The sequence below is a fragment of the Carassius auratus genome, unplaced genomic scaffold, assembly GCF_003368295.1.
Source record: "Carassius auratus strain Wakin unplaced genomic scaffold, ASM336829v1 scaf_tig00002951, whole genome shotgun sequence".
Lineage (NCBI taxonomy): Eukaryota > Metazoa > Chordata > Actinopteri > Cypriniformes > Cyprinidae > Carassius > Carassius auratus.
The window spans coordinates 777,157-793,144 of NW_020523497.1; the positions used below are offsets into that span (position 1 = coordinate 777,157).

At 39.0% G+C, this 15,988-nt stretch overlaps 1 protein-coding gene across 7 annotated transcripts in view; it reads left to right on the forward strand.

Moving 5' to 3' along the window:
* LOC113070095 (Krueppel-like factor 8) overlaps nucleotides 1-15,988 on the forward strand; it is a 39,437-nt gene that overhangs the window by 11,841 nt on the left and 11,608 nt on the right. For 4 of the 7 annotated variants that reach the window (XM_026243272.1, XM_026243273.1, XM_026243274.1 and 1 more), the window contains one exon: nucleotides 9,210-9,314. In XM_026243272.1, coding sequence (XP_026099057.1) covers nucleotides 9,210-9,314 — 105 coding nt within the window. Of the gene's footprint in view, nucleotides 1-3,852; nucleotides 3,923-9,209; nucleotides 9,315-11,155; nucleotides 11,807-15,988 lie in introns of those variants that run through there. The other 3 variants (XM_026243277.1, XM_026243278.1, XM_026243275.1) reach the window with 2 other exon arrangements.

Consider the following 15,988-nt stretch of genomic DNA (forward strand, 5'->3'; position numbering starts at 1 on the left):
AATTCAAAGTATCAAATAATAGTTTTTCATTTTTTTGAGAATGACACCTTGAAATTCATCGTTTTAGTGTGAAATGTTGAAGTAGAGTGGGTTGTCCTTCATTTAGACCATTTGTAGACCCTGTGTCTTCTGCGGCAGGCATTCAGTTGGCCGTGACCTATTCAGGTGGTTCTTTTTATTGGTCTCAACTCTCACCTCAAAAACTCTTTTCGCTGCTTGCTGCTTCTCATTTAATCTCCCAGCAGACTCTTCTGAGGCAGGGCGCTTGTTGCACACAGCCCTTTTGTTCCACTATGACTTGTGTGTGTGAGGGTGGCATGACTCTGGCTGAAGAGTGGAGTTGTAGGCAGCCAAGAGAAAAGATTTAACTCGAGGCCAGTCTCTAATGGTGCTGTTCCACTGGGTACAGTACCTGGTACCAGTTACTTTTTTTTTAGTACCACCTTGGTTGAGGTTCCAAGTGAACCTTAGCATTACCGAAACATGATATGTAAACTCTGGAGAGAATCATCACTACCCGTGTCACTGAACTTTCGACGGAAAGACACAACAGTACTGCTAGAGTTAAATCAGCACAGCCAGCAAAAGATTGAATGGAACAGTTTTGAACTAGCGCACCTTTTTTAACAACCAAAAAGTGTCGGTTCGTTGTCTGATGAGGAAGTACAGACGTTCCTCTCGTTGATAGCAGAGCAGCGTGGAATGAAAAAGTGTATGTGGGAAAAGGGCTAAACTCTCCCTCTGTATATGCTGTGAATTTGAATTAACGTTCATCTGGAAAAGCAGTATGCATTATCTCTATTTGAAACGTTAATCATTTATAAACCTTTGCCAACACAGAAGAATACGTCAACCTATGTCTAAATATGTCATGTATTGTACATTGCGATTTCAAACTAAAAGATTCTGCATGCGACCAAATATAAAAATTTTATGGATTTAAACATCGTTTAGTCGCACTGTAAGGTTAAACGTCACCAGTCCGTTGGCGCCCTGTGAATCTATTTGTTTTAATACTTAATGTGTTATTTTTAGCATTGTTCAATACAATCATGTAATTTCTTCATTAGTTACAGCCCTAGCCAATATGCAGTGATATAGCTCATAATTTCCAAGTGTATGATACAGCTTTCATTCTTCAGGTCAACCATACATTCATGAAAAATAAAATAAGTTTGAATAAAGAAAGCAATAATTTTGCCATAGTATCCTTTAAAATGTTAAAGTTGTCCCACATGCTTTGCATGTGTTACCCCGCCCCAACCCCCGAAAAAAGTTCAGGATCACAATTTTTTAAATATTTATTTGCTTTAACCCCTGTATACAACGTTTGCATTAAACTTTATGCCCTCACACTGCAAACTGAAGAAAATCATATATGGAAACATTATCTTGGGGCAGCAAGTTGATACCCAGCCACTTGTTTGTACGGATTAAGTTACATTCATTCATTTATTTGATCACTGGCATCGTTGTTCAGCATCTGTAATAGTAAGAATCTTCACCTTGGTTCATTCAAGTCAATATATTTGTATAGCATCCACAATACACAAATCGTTTCAAAGCAGCTTCTAGTAAGCTCCCTCGATAATGGCTTAATTCTTTACACTGAGCAATTTTACTGGGCAATATGATGATATATCTAACAATAATAAATGATCCACTGAGATCTAGATATGTATTCCCCCCTTTAAAAAATAGACATGGTTTTGATACTCTAACCAAAATGTTTTATTAGTTAGCCGATATTAGTACCACTGTGTAGTGAAGGAGACTGAATGAATATTTGCAGCCTCTCAGACAAACCACAGAGCAATTATTATTATTATTTTTTTAAAGAGATTAACATATTCAGTTTTTTTTCTAAGAGTAAGATGGTTTTCAAAAAAAAATATTAATAGTTAACGGTTGGATTTTTCTGTGGTGATTTGCATGTGTTTACACCACTGATGTAGATCATTGGTTTACACTCTGTGCTCCTTAGCGTGACCTAAAACATGGCGGAAGCCAGCGCGTCATGACGTAGATTCCCATTCTCTATTCACATTATGTCCATCAAGATAATCTTCACAAGATAATATAACATATATATATATATATATATATATATATATATATATATATATATATATATATATATATATATATATATATATATATATATATATATATATAAACTTGGGCTATAAATGAATTATAGTACCACGTTCGCTCAGCTTCAGCATGACCACCACCATGCTTCCCATAACTTTTTTTAAACTTATTGTGGCGTGTTCAGTGAAAAGGATTTACTCTGTGTATGAATTTTAATCCACGCTACATTAGCCTTTTCATGCATACTGGAATAAATACAAAACTAGAGCCTAACTTGTTAGCAATTGTCTTTTTTAAGAAATGTAACCGTTTAAAAAAATCACGAGTGGGGTGTAACTGGAGTGTTTTATTTCGTAGAACAAAACGTGAAAGTATCTTGAGCCTGTGTGAACCACGGACCTTATTTTAGGGATTTAACCAAGATCCCATAAAAAAAAAATCAATTTACTCTGGGACAATGAGACCGACCGGAAATGCTAAAATGCTAACTCGCTTCTGAGTTTTTGTCTACAAAGTGACATCATAGTTCCACCACTCTATAATCCCGCACACTCTAAAGCGAAACTAAACTGCATTGGAAACGCAAACTGTGCCGAGCAGAGTCATACCACGCAGTGGAAAAACGCCATAAGTCTCTTCTTTTTAGGGATACAGTACTGAATTGAAAGATGACCTCTTATTTTTGTAATGTTAACCGATGTTCTGAACCAAAAGTACTAATTAACTTTAGCATTTTCTGCACTGTTTTTGCTATGCAAAATTCTGCTGAATAGGTTACTTTACATATTTGTCAAACAATCTTGTCCTGTCACATTTACAGTGGTGACATTTACCATGGTTTGGCGAATTTTCATGGGCACAGTCTAGTCATTTTAATAGGAATCCATGCGATCAAAAATTTTATGTGACTGCAAAATGTTTCCCCCACACAGATTTCACGACTGGTTCAAGTTCGTCATGTTGACCAAAAGAAAGCTGCTTGGTTTGCAAGTGACTTCCGTGTGAGCTGTGCTTCATACATCACTACATTACTGAAATAGACAATATACCTTTTTTGCATGCACAATTTTTCTGAAATTTCACTAATGTGACAAGCTACAAAAGTGTGCCAGACCTTACGGCAATTAATAAAATCTAGACAAATGTCAAAGTTCAATTGTATTACCATCTGAAACTATAACTGGTACCAGAGCAATACTTTTTAAGGGCATAGTGCTTTAAAGAGAGACTCCTGACACAGGGTGGTCTTTGGCCAAAGGGAGGCATTGTACCTTTAAGAGGCTAAGGGAAAGAGCCAGAGGGTAAGACAGAATCCTTGCACCACAGCCTGTGCTCCATGTGTCTCACCAAACCCTTTGCCTGCTCATCCCCCACACAAACCCCATGCAGCTGTGACCTTACATGTGTATCCTCCCCTTCTGCCTCTTTTATCTTTTCCTCTCTGTCTCTCTCTCTCTCACTCTTTTACTTTCTCTTCTTTTGCTTTTTGACCGATGAGTTGATTACATGGAGGGACACTGTGACAGCACTGGCTGGTACACAGAACAAGATGTGCCTCAGGCCCCAACAGACTGCATTAAAATTACGCTGTTCTGACATATTTAAACAGCAGCAACAAACATGTACACGTACACGCAGATTTGCACATGCATACAACCAGAGACCTTATTTTCTTGAAATTTTTTTTATCCTTATCAAGTGTTGTAAAGGCTGTCGTCTTGTTTGAAAACTAAAGGAACATCTCATTTGTTTTCGTAGTTGGTCCTCGAACACCTTATTTGGCAGTGCATGGAGTTAGTGGAGCGGCTCTGAGAAAAGCTAAGACAAAGTAAGTTTACTCGTCAGTCAGTTATTCCCTTAGAGGTTGGTTCAGTTCACGCGCTTTTAGCTTATGTAACAGCTGTGAACCATTATTTGCTACTTGCTATTGCTAATATCATTGGACAGAAATTGGTATACCCTGTGAGCGCTAGATGAGTCGTCATAATTTTGATGCATTTAACTGATAAATGTTCTAAATGTATCTAAAAATATATATCTGCAAAATGTTAATTCACATGAGCACATGATGTCTTCACTCCTCAAAGCTAAAAAAGAATGTGCTGCATTCTGCAGGATAGATTTAACATGAATGGTTGATCACTTATCGATCAAACAGTATCGTCCTGTCTTAAGGTGTGGTCACATTCTCTGTGATTCGTTGAATATTTTCGGGGGAAATACAGTCATTTCAATAGGAATCCACACGATTGGGAATTTTACATTACGGAAAGAAATTTAATCATAATTACATTTAGAATTGATTTGTTTTGTTTTTCCAAATATGAATCGATGAGCAAATTCTTTGTTCAGGCCAGAAAGTCATACACTACTAGCTTGTTCGCTGAATGTGAAACTGTGTCACATCAGTTAACCAAGCAGCTTACCTGACATCCTTTTAAAAAGTGAAGTGCAAAAAAAGCGCTGTCAGTCGAAGTGTGCAAACTAATGATTGGAAAGAAAACTGAAAACTAATGCAAATGTTCACCAAAATGTAAATTATGCAAAAACAGAAAAGGTTGCACAAGTTTTGCCTACTAATTAAGATTAGGTGAAATATTACCCAGGATTCTTCACACTGAGTTAAGCAATCCTATTCCATGAGCAGGATCCTTGGAAACAAGATCTCACATCACTACAGTACCTCTATATTCTCAAGCTTTGCTATGCAGCATGTCACAAAATCTGATCTCATATCAGTTTCCGCTGTCATGATTTTCGTGTTTACTCTGTGTGAGCTTGTGTTTTTTTTCCACCTTAGGGCTTAGTGGCCATTGTCTTAGACAGTAGAGCTATCTGTGTGAATGTTTGTGTAGAATGCTTTCTAGACTAAAACAACCAAGTACCCCGCTTTTTATTTTGTGAGCTTTCATATGATACTTAATGTAGACTAGAGTGCTAAACCTGAAATGAGTGTTACTGTAGCTACTGTAGTTTGTTAGGTAACTTCAAGATTGACATTTTAAGTTTAATTTATTGAATCCTCTATGTGCAGATTCTGGTTGGGTAAGTATCTACAATAACACTAGTTAATGCAATGATATCACTTTGGAAGACATTCTTAAGAGATGGTGGCTATGTGATACCTATTTTTCCTGACAGAATAAGATGTCTTGGGTTTCCCTTAAAAACACTAATTTGGACACGGATTCAACAAATATCCTTTTAAACTTGGAATGATTTCACTATTATATTCCCTTCCACCTCCATTTGCCTCAATCAATCAGTGAAGGAACATGGTCCTAGAGTGGGGCAGCTCTTGTACTTGAATTTGAGCAAAGGTTTTACTTAAGCCCCTTTCACACTGCCATTCGTGCAAATACACAGGTAAAGTGTTCCTGCAATTGTTCCCGGGTCGCTAGATTTTGCACTTTGACACTGCCAGTGATGACCCGGTATATGTGCGTGCTTTCACACACAACCCTTGAAGATCCCGTAACGACACGTGACATCAGCGCGTGACGTGTAATGTACGAGTCGAAAACGCTAGGCACATTATACTTTCACTGAAGCAAGCAAACGATCTCTGCGTCAGCGCGGAAAGTGAGGAACTAACTGATCTCTGCTTCATTACAGTTTGCACATATGTTTTCGTCGCGAACGTTGATCTTCCTTCAAAACAGATGGTCAAAGAGTCGCGCGATAACGCACGTCATCACTTCGACACGGAATTAGATCTGGCTTTTGTTCACACAGCGCTCGTCCCGGGTCGAACCCCGCAATGTTACTATGTCCCCGACCCGGGTTCAATGCGGTAATCACTCCCGGGTCGTGGTTGCTTTCACACAGAAGGCGACCCGGCAATGTTCCTGAAATATTGCGGGTCCGACGTGCAGTGTGAAAGGGGCTTTTAGAGCGGTCAGAGAAACTAGCTATATGACAGCAGGGGAGCAGGAGAGGCCCTGCCTTTCCTCCCTGCTGCTAGGAAAACTTTCCCAAACTGCTCAGAGAACAACACACCTCCCTATCCCCTCCGTATATACTTCTCCTGCACCCTCTCAACCACTCTTCCGAGGCGATCCAGTTGGGTCTAGCCGTGGTATGGAACACAAGCCAACGTTCAATCTCAGGTTACACGATTGTGCAACATGCGGCTTTGAACACCCTTTCAGTCATTCAGAGCTGACGTCCTACTTCCATCTCAGGGCCTCATGCATTATGAGTTGAGCCCCTTCTGGTCCTAGTAAGTCCCAGAGTAACATTCTCAAAAGAGCAACAGTTTATAATAAGGTTCTGCTGACCTTAGGTCCTCTGACGTGTCTCAGTTGATGGTCAAGTTTGAAAAACTGGGATTCAAGCCTGGGAAGCCCCTGACATTTTTCTGGAAGTGCCCAAGAGATATAATGCGTCATGGTATTAGGGCTGGGTTTGTACTGCTAACGGTTTCTGCAATACATGCAATAGTCAATCAATCTGGTGTGGCTTCCTTCATCCAGATGTTTTTTTGTAAACATAAGGGAGAATTAAAGTTTTTGTGTATCTGCATTTGAAAGCAGCTTTGGTTGAATTTGTAAATGTAAATGTACTGTACACAGTAAATTGCATTTTCTGATTATTATTGCAGTTTTAACTTTAAATACTTAATGAAGTAGAAGATAATGGCTTTTAACAATTTGGCATTGCACTGGTCTTTTTGCTCTGGTTGCCCCAACATTTCGGTTTTTAACATGTGGATTATAGGTCCTCCTCTTAGAATGCTTAACACGATGAGTAATCTTAGGTTCCAATATAATTTTTACTGCCAATACTTCCTAAATATGAATACCAAAAGTATGACACTCTTTGGGGAAGGAGCAATGGACAGAAGGGTGTGCGTGGTGAGCTATGCAGTCCCGGGCGGCCACTCTACCCACGTCGCACTGGGGCAGGGAATGGTTGCCACGGGGGCTTGGGAGAGACTGAGTGAGAACTTCATGACCCAGATTGAGATGGTTCTCTCTTCCCCCCCTCCACCACCAATCTTCCCTGTTCTTTCATTTTCTACTCAATACTATGTCTCTGCTATCCTCTCTACCTTGTGTTTTCCTCTCTAAACCTTGATGTTCCCTCTCTGAGTAATACGAACCCCCTCCTCTCTCCATAACTTCCTGCTGGGGCATAGAGGGACCTGGGGTCACACCCACCCCACCCTCTTTTATTCCTGGAACTACTCACAGCACAAGCTCCCAGGGGAGCCTTTACACACACATATTTACACTCACATACTCTGGTAATGCTTCCTCACCAATGCACATCATCATCTCTCCAAAGGATTTGCCAGTGGGCAAATACTACTCTCGATCATTGAAGTGCTCAAATACTTTCATTTTGCCGGAGCCAGCCTTGCGTGCATAACTTGCGAGTCAAAAAGTCCTTTTCCCGCGAGTTGTGGGTGAATTAAGATAAAAGGTACCTGTCATGAAGTTGTATTTTGCATTATATTTTATAAATTAAAAGATAATTTTTAATTATATAAAAATTATTTAGCAGTGTTCTTCCTTGCATATTTGAGACTGTACTGCTCGTAGTGAGTTTTGAAATGAGCAATTCTCCATTCCCCAGCACCAAGAACAAAAACATAAGCACACTTCATATTTTCATCTTGGTGGCTCTGCGTAAGGACTATTATACACCTGTGTTGCCAAATAGAGTTTGAAATAAATACAAGAAAAACCTTTAGGCATCATAGATAAACCAATGATAACATTTCCAGGATAAAGGTCTTCAGCATTTTGATTATTCCTTAATAGTTGTAAAGACGTGTGGCACTAGATCCTATCCCCCTGCAGAGGCCCATCCCCTGATTATATTGGCTGAGAGAACTTTTAATTGGTACATCAGTGCCCATTAGAAATAATAGAAAACTTATTTTCTGTGTATGTAGTTTTAATGTTAAAAATAACATATGTTATTCATTTTTAATTATTAAGTTAATTGTTAATGTCTTTTAAAGCTAGAAATGGTCAATGGTCATCAGCAAGTGTCAGCCTACAATCTAAAAAATGATGGGTTGTTTCAACACAAATTTGGGTCAAATATGGTCAGACCCAACAGTTGCTGGATTAAATAAATAAAACAAAATTCTAACTCAAAAGTAAGGTTAGTCCATATTTGAACCAAAGTTGGGTTGGAATAACCCAGCATTTCTTTCGAGTGTATCATTCTTAAAATGTTTCTTAAATGTGGCAGTTCAAATTAAAATACCTGTCCGTCTGCAAGTTTAATTGGAGAGTGCTTTTTGGACCCCGTTTACAGACGTTCTACTCGCATTGAGTGTGTATGAAGCATTACAACACGACAAACACTGGTGTTTACCAGCCATTTCAGACAACATTAGCCATAAAAAGGAATGCATATATGTTTCTTCACAGTGCATGTGTTCACCGTGTGTCCGTGCCAGGTTTGGAGGAGGGGCACATAGAGGGCGGCCACACCCCAGCTTATGGGGGGCCACACCTCTTTGTGGAATCTACTGAAGCTGGGTCACATGACCCCCACTCCCACCCTCATGCCTAAGCGTTACCACATTTCCCCCCTTCTCTTTCTCTTCACTAATACTGCTGCACTCTGTGAGACTGGCCTCTCTCTTTTACTACTCAGTCTTAAAGACCTGGGTGTGACTCTCCTTGGCTCGAAGAGGGAGGCGACCCAGCACTGTTGACTACTCCTCCCTACTGGTTAATTTGCCCTTTTCTCCTCTTGTCTTTCTCCAGCTGGTCAGTTTTTGAACTGTCTTTTCCCACATCTAATCTTCTGTGTTTCTACACCTTTGTCATTTAGTTTCTAAGGTATTGTTGAAGTACTATCTAAAGTATCTTTAGTATAGTTCAGTCTAGGCCTTTTCCACCCATCATCTCTTTTGTTTCCTCCTCCCCCAACTAACTTGAGTTTAAGAGGGACTAAAAGTCTTCTTACTCTTCTCACATTGGTCTAGTGAGAATCCTTAACTCTCTCTCTGTAGCCTCTTGCTAACTTTATACTAGATTCAGTTCCGAACTTGGGTCACTTTGTTCGGGCGAATTGTAGATTGTGGATTTTTCTAACTCCTGAGACTGTTGGTAAGATTAAAACTTGACGCTCTGCTCTTGACTTCACAGTGTCAGACGAGTCCGAAGAAATCCAGTGCAGCCACCTCTGAGCCTGTTGAGGAGATGCCATCCATACAAATCAAGCCGGAGCCAGAGGAGGTGGAGTGTATGGTGGTGAGTGAGCTTTTGTAATGTGGCATATGTGTGTGTGTGGGGCTGCTGAACTTCGTAGTGGGATGGGAGGATATGAAGCCTGCAGTTTTTGGTAAGGGGTGTGGTTGCTGTGTCATGGAAATGAAGTCAGTGGTCCTCATGGTTCCTCTAGACTGGATGAACTTGGATCACTTCTTTCTAGGTAAGGACAGGGCATATCTAAATGTTTAGGCAATATCTATTATACAAATGCATATGATTCTCAGGAGTATTTGACTTTGTACTCTCAGGCGTTAAAGTCTCAATGAAACAAAAGTAGCAACAGATCTTTTCCTCCATATAACATCCAAGTGAAATGGATTGTCAAAAAAGAAAAAAAGTACAGTGGGGAATTGGTTCTATATATTGGTTTTTGATTGGATGGAGGGAGGTCTGAATATGCTGATTGTAGGAAAAGGGGGTGGGGGGTTCTGCAGACTAAATATTTGAAAGTCCAACATACACCTCTAGAGGAAGGTTATGATAGTTAGAACATTTTGTACTACATATTTTTTGTCCAATCAAATGCTTTCTAGAATAAAAGACATCACACAATGCTCCTCCTGGAAAAGAACAACAAGACAGGAAGCTGTTGTCTGAGCAAGATGTAAGGTGACCAGAAATAGATTTGTCTGTGATGTTTACTTTCTACCCTGCCAACTGCGCAAATAAAATTGACTTAATCAGAAAAGCTTATTGTAGCTGCCTTTTAACTTATAAAAGTTTTTTTAGGTGACCGATAAAAATCAGTGCAACCCAACTCCTAGTCCTGTAAAGTCAGCTAATCAAATTGAAATTTGTTTTTGAAAAGCACTTTCTTTTTTGCATTTAACATGCAGCAGATATGCATCCCATGTGTGTCTAAGACCAGCAAAGAGCTAAATAAATTCTTTGAAGACAGTCCATTTATCAGTTTTCCATGAATGCTTTGGAACTTGGAAATAATTTTTTCCCTATAACTAAATATACAAAAGAGCATGAAGAAATAGAAGAGCGATCATTAACAGGCAATTCCCTCTGCCGGATGGTATCTTACAGTCTGAAGTTCCCCATTAGGAGTCATAATATTTTATGTATTAATATTACTCTTCTAGTGCTTGTTCCCCTTCACTTTGTTGTGGAATCTTTTTGTACCTTCTATCTTTCCTTCCAAGTCTCGCCAAGGCCCTAATAGGATATATCGAGGGAGGCTTCGTTCTGCTGTAGTCATGGCAACGAGGCTCTGGCGGGAGTTGGAACTACTGTGATGTAGCCTCCCCACACCCCTCCGCCTGAACACACACACACACACACACACTGACACACCACCCCACCCCCTCACAACACTCCCACTCCATTACTATACACTCATAAAGCCATAAGACACACGAACACCACATACCTGCAGAGGTTACACACATGCTCTCATCCACATACACAATACATGCCTGACATACACTCATTTTGGAGTTAACAGGTGCATTTAGGCACAAAGATATGCTCTTTTATTATCATAATCTTCATACCCATACACACAGCCTTCTCTGTGCTTAATGCGCTTTTACCCAGCCGACGCTTCATAAAGACTGGACTCACAACCAGTGTTTATTATAGAACAGCTTTGCCGCTGATCAAAAACCTGTAGAAAGATCCACTGGGGAAAGTCGAAGGTAGCTGTTGCTCTTCGTTGAGTTCAGTTCAGTTTGGGAAAAAGTACCTTGGAGTTGCTGTTAAGATCTGCTGTCGATTTCACCTGCGTAATCTGATACGGCAGGTGGCTGTGAAAAAGAAAATCAGTGGCTCACCATTGGTTGCCAGTTATTTCAAGCTGGTGCATCAGTTTATTGAGTGGGTCTTGGTTGACAGCCTGACATTGTAACCCGTTAGGTCAATGAGGCCCAGGGTGGGTAGTTGGTGAATTGTTTGTGGGAGAGGCTACATGACACTCCCTTTCAAATGCTTGGCAGGGCTGCAAACTCAGATGCTATATCTCCCTCAGCTATTGTCTCCTTTCACTCCTATATTTTATCATCCGTATCTGAACACCACACCCTGCAGAATCCTAAACGACTGGTCTGACTAAACAACATGCAGCCTAAACCTGCAGTGGGCTCTCAGAAGCTCTTGAGCTTGAGTTTAGGGTAGGATGCACAACAGATTTAGCATCAAGCATGATTCCAGGCTGGGTATACTGGCATATATTGGACATAGTCGGGATGGGAGGAACTATCATAGTGATCATAGACCTTGTGTCATTATTATGACAGTTTAACGGTGGACTGTCTGGAGAGATAAAACAAGATGGGCTCTTATTTATGTTCCTGACATAATCAGACGGAAGTCTTACCACTTTAAGGTCTTTAAAAACGGCTTGGTACCAAATGTTCATTTCCAGCATAATGAGCAGAGCTTCAGAGAACCGGACTGAAATTTGGCTGCAAGGATGTCAAGAATACCGGTACCAGTCTACATGCCATTTTTTGAATGTGTTAATGGTCAGTGTATAATATTTTCTTTTTGCTGTGGTATCAAAAATCTTGATAGGTCATTGGTATTGTTTTTGGCTCCTGAAATTTGTTACCATATTTTATGGTGCAGCATTATGCTTTTACAACCTAATGAACTTAGCATAGCGCAGCACCAGTGCTGGGTAGTACCTGATTAAATATAATTTGGATTACATAGGCAGGTTCTAAAAATGAAGTACTAAATTGATCATAATCAGACTGCAGTTACTTTTCTATAGAATATAATTAGTATATAAGTAAATTATTCATAATGTATTGATTCATGTTGTTTCTTCTTTTTTTCTCTCTCTTTCTGTCATTGTTAAAAAAACCCTACCCCTTATATACATTCGGAAAGTCTTCCGGTTTTATGGAACTGCACCAGTCACTAGTCATCAGTTGACTTTAATTACACATAAATGGAGAGGCCACACAATTAGTTAAGTTTACTTAGTCATTTTTATGATTTAATAAAAAAAAAAAAATTAATTAAAAAAAACCCTGTGCAGTTTTTTCAAGAACCTCGTTTGGGAAACCTTTTTGTGAATATATGCTAAATGCACTTCATGATGTTGGTAACAAAGAATGGAACATAATTTCTTATGGGTTAGGTTAATAATAATAATAATAATAAATAATAATAATAATAATAATAATAATAATAATAATAATAATAATAATAATAATAATCAAAAGTAGTCATAATACATTACCTTAAATGTGTAATCCAACAGATTACATTACTAACCACAATTTCCATTATGTAATTTGTAATAAGTAGTGGACTAGAATTTGTAAGATACCTACCCAGCACCATTATCCTCTCTTTGAAGGTAGCCCCTCCCTGTTTTTGTAAAACATTAAATCAATTGTCGTTACGACGTAAAAAAATCATGTTTCTAGACAGGAATGCAGATAGTTGCAGTTAGTCTTTTGTTGTCTGTTGTAATTGATTAGTAACCTAATTTGTAACAAAGCTTTTTCATCACTCAGTGCTGTGGTGGAATGTAAACTTGGTGAACTCTCTTGGGAATATTATTAATGGCCAATTTCCCCGTTAATGGTTGTCGTTAAGGTCAACAGAGAGTCATACTGCCATCAGTCCATCATTCCTAACAATGTTAAAAGGAAGGATTTTTTCACTGGAATCTCACATAATAGTTCTAGTTTCCTTCTCTCGCTCTCTCAATTTGTTCTGCATTTCTGCACAGTCAGAAACAGGGAGCGGTTCTCTCTGCGCTGCCAATCTTTACCATGAGTAGTTGCTCTTCTGTCCTCATTCATGTTTATGCCAATACTTTCTCACTGGACTACTCCATTTACTTTATATCTTTGTTTTGTGCTTGATATGCTAATAGTTGGCTGTTATTTAGTTTTGTCTGTGTTTTCACCTGTGTTTCTTCATATTGTAGTATATCCACAGCAAGATTTGAAAAAACCCAACAGCTACAGAAAATCATAGCTGTGTAAGAAAATCATAATTGTGTTGTTTATGGGCTCTTCCATTGTCGTCTTTGTGTAGTGGGAGGTGCAATGACAGACACAAGTGGGAGTGGCGTCCGGCCATGGATTGGGTTATATACCTAACATAAATAAAATCTCCCCAAAAAGGGGAAATAAAGTGTCCAAAATAAACAGGGGAGTTGGTGTGACAGGGACATCATGATGGCAGGTACTGTCAAAAGCACGTGCAGAGGGGGGCGGTGGTGGGTGCTTGAGCACCTGCCCCTTTACAAGCATTAAAAGCTTGTATGTGTTTACAGTACACAAGCAACGGACGGTTAAGACAGCTGACTCTGTGATGTGACCCTGTCTCCCTCAATTTCAATTTCAATTTATGTGAGCTTTATTGGCATGACAAAAACTTTTGTATTGCCAGAAGCAAAATTTTGAATTTGTTTTGCCATTTATATATATATATATTTATATGTGTGTATGTATATGTGAATATATATAGATGTATATATGTATATGTATATATATATATATATATATATATATATATATATATATATATATATATATATATATATATATATATATATATATATGTATAAATGTGTGTGTGTGTGTGTGTGTGTGTGAGTATTGCTTTCTCCCACACGACGAGCAAATCTCCGCATTTTGAACAGTCAATAGCAAATACTTAAACTAATAACAAAACATACTTACAGTAGCTGATTCAGAAGCACCAGATTGTCGTAGCAAAGTCACGAAACAGTCATCCATAAAATGCATTGCTGTTCTGTTGTAAGTAATCTTAAGCTTCCTAAATGCATGTACTTTCAGAAGGCCAAATAAAGTGCTTTTGCTTTTGCCTAGAAACACAAAGCATCTCCCGGACATGGCTGCTTCAACACTGAGGTTGCTGAAACCATGCCTTCTTTCTTTGCCAGAACATTTGGGTGGTATTAAGCAATTATTTCCACATTGTGACATAGACATGTGGGCCGTGTTTGAACAAGCCGTTTTAGTGGGGGGCTTGGCAGAGTCTTAATTTTGATAAAGAAGATCTCTCTGGTTTTGAGACTTTAGTCTTTGCAGCTTTAGGGATCTTATCTATGCACAATCAGCTTGTAACAGCCTTTCGAGGAGACGCATGCTCAACATTTATTGACTGTGGTGACGAGGCTCCATTTAATTCAGGTGTACCTCATCACGTGCCACCTGCCATTGGTTGTTGCTGTTCCTGTCCTCTCTCTCACACCCACGCCTGTCAGGAACCTGATGAAGGGCGATTTAAGGATGGGGTGCATTAATAATAAGGGGAGGCAGCTGTTCCATCGTATTTGTTAATCATAAGGTAACAATTTAGTTTTGACAGATCATGCAACATTAAGCCATAGTGTAACCAGTAGCTTACAGATGAGGGTTATGTTGCAACTTGGCTCTTTAATATGGAGTTTGCAGCTATTCTTCAACTGGCTCTTTTATAATGGACTCAAACTTGGCTCATCCACTCTTATTCATAATGAAGTGGCTTATTTTTTTGAGTCACTAGATTTTTGAAAAATAGCCAGGATCATGTAATATATATGAACAATTTGAAAGCTGCATTTAATGCAAAGATAACTGGTTTAGATTGTATACACTTACCATGGTACCAAAAATCCTGGAATAAAAATTCTAATAAGATTTTGTTAATATAAGTATCATTATTATCATTAAACTGGAGACCTTAACTATCTGTAATATCTGTTTAATTTAGGAAGACAAAATATCCAGTAATTTGGTGGCTTTGGTGTTGATTTGTGAAGATCTCTTATAATGTCTTTTGTTTCTCATAATTTGCTTTCGTTAACAAATCTAGTTAACGCATCCTATATGTATAGCTAATATGAATGTTGTCTAAGAGATCACACAGATCAAACACAATTGGTTTTGATAATGACAGCCAACGGCTCATCCTTCTCACAATACTCACTTGCTGCCGCAGGCCTAGACAGTTTTTTACAACTGCTAATAGATATTGAACACACGTAGCATCAATTAACATCCCACACAGCATGCTAGTGATAATTGGGTCGACATATCAATGTCGTTTTCCCGACTCCAGCGCTACATCTTTACATGATTTCTTTGAGTTTGAACAATGGAAACCAACTCAAGATGACAAGAAAGGTGGAGTGGATAAAGGGTGGGGATGCAGAGAGAGTGAGGTGGCTGGGTGGAGAACCATAGAGAGACTGAGAGAGAGGTGGGTGGGATCGAGAGAGAGAGGGAAAATGAGTCAGCTGATATACCTCCCAGTTTCCATGACAACCGTAGGCCTTTCCCACCCACTCTCCCCTTATTCTCCGTTTCGTTCCCACCCTGGCCCACTCTCTCTCGTTTTCTCTCACTTGTTTCCTCCCAACACCTCCAGTTACACAACTTAGCTGTATAACCTCTGTGTATACCCGTCTTGACTTTGGCGTCAGGAGAATTTGCCATGCTGCTTATGTTTTTGATGATGTCATTTAAGCATGTGAATTGAAAAGTTAAACATTTTAATGTATCTAAACAATACCATGCATGCATATGCATTTTGTGTAGATGCATCAAGCTGAAAGATCTCATTACAACAAATAAACATAAAACCTTATTTTTAATGCAGGCAACAATATTATTATACTGTAATTAATTGATACCTATTATTGAGTGTTTAGAGACAAAATGGAGATTAGTATG